We start from the raw sequence: 5,315 nt of genomic DNA on the forward strand, positions 1-5,315 counted from the left end.
TCTACACTGACCACAACCTGGACACTCCATGAGGACATGTACATAACTCACAGAACACCTGCACAAGGCTTCAACACAACGAATCCCTACAAAGACAAGCATTTGGACACAACCACAACGATGAATGCACGTACAAATTCATAAGATTCCTTGACTCGTATAGTTCCTCAGCCGATGGTCTTGAAGCGGTCTTCCAGCATCGCACCTCCCTCACGAATGATCTCCATCTACTGCCGTGCCGACGACAACCTACCCTCTCCCTCCTGGTCATTCCGTTGAATGACTATTGGCCGCCCCGAAGCACTAGTAGGGTAGCCACCCCAAGCAAGCTCGGCTTCAAATTTTTGACCTTATTTTGGAACCAATAGTTGGGATTTGCCCACGGATCAATCACATAAAAAACGATGAACACACACACACACACAATTTTTTAGCCACGGGCTCGTGTCATGCCCTCTTTTTCCTCTTTATTTCTTTAAATTAAGCAACATAATATTCACTGGAACATTATACTACCAACAGAAACAACTTAAATTTCAGCAACATGACAATGTTTGGACTATGATCTTAGCAACGGCATGGATAAGACTGATGGCGCGAAAGTCGGCGATGTCCTCGACACCGTCGTTCTTTGGAATGAGGGTGACAATCGTGGAGTTCAACAAGTGAAAATGAGAGGCATGGAGGCTCGCAAAATGGTTGATAGCCATCATGATGTCACCTTTGACAGTGTTCCAACAAGCTTGAAAGAAAGCACCAGTGAACCCATCCGACCATGGGGCTTTGTCGCCCGGCATATCAAACATGGCAACCCTCACATCATCCTCTGAGAAAGGCTCATTGTCGGTACCAAATCCGGCATATCTCGAGGTAGGGTTCCAAAGCTAGGCGTCTTGGAATGATGGTAACATAGACACATGATTTTACCTAGGTTCGGGCTCTCTCGAAGAGATAATACCATTCGTCCTGCATTTGATTGTATTCATATGAGGAATAGTTAAAAGTACATGTATCTACCGTGAGATTATGGTGTATTATTCTAATGATCTAGAATATATAATCTATCAACTAGCCTGGCCTCGGCTTATATAATGTACCGGGGGCCTAGGATTTACAGGGGTCCTTGTCTTGTGCGCCAAGTCCCCCTTGTATGCGTCATGGGCTGTCCGAAAGTGGCCCATTAGTGAACAGCCATAGGGGACCTTGGCTTGACCCACCTGGTCGGGAGACAACGTGGTGAGTACGCCCTAGTACAAGACACCAATAGTAACCCTTGAACTAGTCTTTAAGTTGGGGACGCTCCAAAAGTTGGGTCTTGACTTTAAACTTTTAGACATAATTTTCCGTGCCAAAAATGGAAAGCAGTAAAATGTTTTGACTTTCTGTGAATGGGAAGTTCACACCTGCTGGTAATTGCCCGCGTGGGACTAACCCCCCTCTCTTAATAATGCATATGTCTGGTCAGATTATCAGTGACCGGGAAAGTGTTTTCCTACCGTGTTGAGCTACTTCGCATATCTGTCCTTTTTGGACTGGAAATAAGCACATTCCTTCAGAAAATCAACTTGTATGTGCTAGCATCTATACGCACTTGTGAGAGAAATAAGGAATTTTCAACAAAAAGCTGTCTTTTCTTTAGAATAGAGCCAGTACACCTAAACAAACCGCATGCCACAATTCTTTACAAACCAAATCAAATGTATTTATGGGGCTCAATGTAGGGACACAATTTAAGTTGGGTAAAAATATGATCAATTTGCCACAAGGATACATACTTAAATCACATGTACATACATTCAGATACGAAGGCGTTTAACCATACATGGAGTAGCTAACCTTGCGATATCACAGTTTAGTCTCTGAAACTGAGTGCAATGACCACTACGGCCGCCAGCAACACACACAAGTACGCTGGTGTCTCAAAAAAAAAAGACTATGCTGTTATCTTGGATTTGGGAATCAATCCTATGATTTCTGCAATCTTGAGCTTCTTCCTGGCGTAGTGCACATACCTCCTTGGTAGATCACACTGAAATTGGAAAGAATGAGCTATTACGTACAGAACCTGCAAGGGGAAACAATATTGCCTCCCAATATCTATACAACATATATACCTTGAAACTAAATTCCTGTGAAATTAACACACGCGCTATCCACTCTGGAACCTATATATAAACATACACACAAAGGAGAGACATCAGATGTGAGGATATGGTCTACATAATGGATTACAATTATGCGAGACCACACCATAGTGTACTTACTTCCTTACTGATGCCCTCCGTGCACCATCGAAACTACAAGGAGAGGTACCAAAGCAATTTGCATCGTAAGAGATAAACTAATTAACCAATAATGAAACAGCAAATAGAAAGTCTGTGAACGGAAAAGAAAAAAATACTTACTTTTTCCTCCAATCCCAATGAGACAGGGTGACTCAGCTCGTGCTCCAAATCACGTTTGCTTAATGGAAACGGGCTCTCCTCATACACATGCTCCATAGCATCTCTGAAAGACATCTATACGTTGTCCAACGAAGAAGAAAACAACATCAAGGTTAAAAGGCACTAACAGATCCGACCTATAAAATGACATTGTTCTTAGTTATGATGTACAAAATGCTGACCTGCTGCCGATTGACCAGCTTCCAAATCTCAAAAAACACAGAGTCAAGATCTTTCACGAACGCGAGATATTTGCTCGTTGTATACTCCTTAGTTTAATCAAAAGACCACAATTGTCAAACACAACCATAACCAGAGCTTGCAATCTAAATAAGCAAGGGACAGATGAACCATACCCGGAAACCATAATATGCTAGGCTCAGAGGAATGTTTTCGAACCTAGTAGCAATCCTAACTGCTTGGCGCCAAGCTTTTGCACGCAATTCATGCCACTAAATAGTAGAACAGACAAGTTATTGTAATGCTACCACGCCCATATATAGAGAATTAGAGACTAGTTGTCATTACATTGTTTTGAGAGGTCGTATAGGTGTGTACCTCCATATAGCCTTTAAGCACATGTTCTTCAATCCACTGTCAAGACCAAATGGTTGTTAGTCCCAATATTTTTTTACTGAGCAGAGTTTTAAACTTGGAGCAGTTGATGGTTGCACCATGCATACCTTAAGATCCTTCACAATCGTTTCCCACTACAGCAGATAATCTCTATCAGTTTCAGGGGTGCTATAAAACTCTCGGTATTTACTCCAACTTTCAAACTCAACGCCCCCCTGCACCAAAAAAAGAAGGGAAGCAACATATTACTGCTGCCGTGAGAATAACATGCAGCGGACATAAGGGCGTGGAATGATGCTCTTAGGATTATGTGTGTGCGGCTATTACTGATTCAAGTAGTTGCACACTTCAAGAAATTTCGAGTACTTGCGCACTCGAAGAAATTCCAAAAAAAAAGAAACACACATGGTACTGGAACATGTCAAAAAATATGGGCACTCGGAAATCAGGCAAAAAGCCTGATTATACAAATACAAAAGAAGGGATGGCACGTGTATTTTGGGAGCATGGATCTCTTGGTTTATTTTTAAAGAAAAGAAAAGCTTGCTCCTTGCAAAAAATGCATCAGTATATGAAACTCTGTTTGTTTCTAATTGATGAAAAGCCATGCGCCAACAACTCTTGGGGAAGAAGATATTATTCTTGTACGGGGCACACATTCTGAGATTTTACACGATTTATTGGAATCACATATATTTTAAACTGTGCTTAATCTCAGCACGAAGTGACATCCATAGCTTTATTTTTGCATTTCGCCAAGAACCTCAGGCCCCTAAAGAGTGATATCCTAAAGAGTGATCAGACTAGCCAAGATGCATCCAGTGGTAGGCAGTTTCAAGAAAAATGGGTGGTCCTGATGATTTGGGGGCGAAACAACAACCAGACACTTTGACTATTGGCGCCCCGGAAAAACAAGATAGAGAGAATATCGGGGGTTGCTAGCTCGCATAAAGCCATGCTAAAAAGAATTAAGGAAATGCATTGATATTGCCTCAAGTGTTCATATATACTTCCAAAGGACAGATTAAGCAAGTAATTGCTGCCACCCATTCAAAGGTAAAGAGAAGAAGAAATCTAGATGCGTTTCTGAGCTGAAAGTCTTATATTTGTTTACAGAGGAGTACAAACATACTTACTTCATTACAAGGGACTAGCCGCTGATAGTCGCTCAAGGTCGCGGGTGAAGAGGTGCCCAAGTCAAACCACCAGCTCAAGGCTTCATCTTCATGGTAAAGACGGTGGTTGTCCAAGGGAAGGTCTGGAGGGTACTGGGAGTCGAATGCAGCATCGTCAATAGGCACTCCTTTGAGCAACTACGTACACAGACACAAGGACAGATGAGCAAGGTATATATATGACTGCAGTCTGCAGGTAGATACATTAGATTGACAGGCATGCAGGAGGAGCATTGGATTGAAAATGGGGGAGACACTAACCATGCAAGCTTTGAGGCGGTATCGTGCGTACTTGTGACTGAGCCTGTTCGCCTCCTCTTCATCCAATCTATCCTCGGTGTCAACTTCATGTACTATGTGAGACCTGAGCCGTGCATCGTCTGCCTCGAATTCCTCCTCGGGGATATCATCCATCAGTGAGGAGGACGAATCAACTTCTCCTGAATCTCCATCTCGTCCATGGACATCCTCTGGTCGGCTCAAGAACTTGTGGACTTGGTACTCTACCAGAGCAGCCCGCAGCTCGTCATCATAGAAATAAGGACGAACGAGGGCTTCGAAAGTTTCAGCAGAAGGGAGATCTGGGCCTTCGTCGTCGGCGTAGGCTGGTAGAGGCAGTACGGCGAGGCGCGAGGCGAGCATCTCATGGTACCTCGACTCGTACTTGCGAGACGACCGGGTGTCCGACTCCGACGGCTCGTCGAGGGATTCCGGCGACGGTGCGCCGGACGTGCTGCTGCTGCTGCTGCTGCCATCCGATTCGACAAGGGATCCAGACAACCATGCGCCATCTTCACCACGGCGCCGGCGGGAGGATCCTTCGCGAGGAGACCCCCTACGGCGGGGGCGCTTCTTTTGCGGCATCGGCAGCAGATCGGCGGTCACACGGGATGGGATCGTGGTGACGGCGAGGGCCCCATTGAAAGCAGGCGTTTGATTCCGAGATTTCTTTTGGTTTTTTTATTAAGAAGGCAATCCCTTTTGGTTATGGTTTTGGTTTTGGTTTTGGTTATCTAGATGTTTTTTAAGGATGTCATATATAAGCTTCTACAAATATATAATATAATGCAGCAACAAGAAACAAAAAAAAAACAAGGACAAAAAAAAATAGACCACAAAC

The 5,315-nt window shown here is 43.9% G+C and overlaps 1 protein-coding gene across 1 annotated transcript; it reads right to left on the reverse strand.

Annotated features, from left to right (window-relative positions):
• Positions 1-2,424: 2,424 nt before the first annotated feature.
• On the reverse strand, positions 2,425-5,074 carry LOC125549431. Its single transcript, XM_048712846.1, has 7 exons — positions 4,457-5,074; positions 4,157-4,333; positions 3,128-3,235; positions 3,003-3,038; positions 2,801-2,896; positions 2,627-2,713; positions 2,425-2,519 (listed from the first exon to the last, which is right to left on the reverse strand). Exons 1-3 carry the CDS (start codon positions 5,057-5,059, stop codon positions 3,155-3,157), a joined length of 861 nt encoding a protein of 286 aa, XP_048568803.1. The 5' UTR covers positions 5,060-5,074; the 3' UTR covers positions 2,425-2,519; positions 2,627-2,713; positions 2,801-2,896; positions 3,003-3,038; positions 3,128-3,154.
• Positions 5,075-5,315: the final 241 nt, after the last annotated feature.

Source organism: Triticum urartu, chromosome 3 (genome assembly GCF_003073215.2).
Source record: "Triticum urartu cultivar G1812 chromosome 3, Tu2.1, whole genome shotgun sequence".
Lineage (NCBI taxonomy): Eukaryota > Viridiplantae > Streptophyta > Magnoliopsida > Poales > Poaceae > Triticum > Triticum urartu.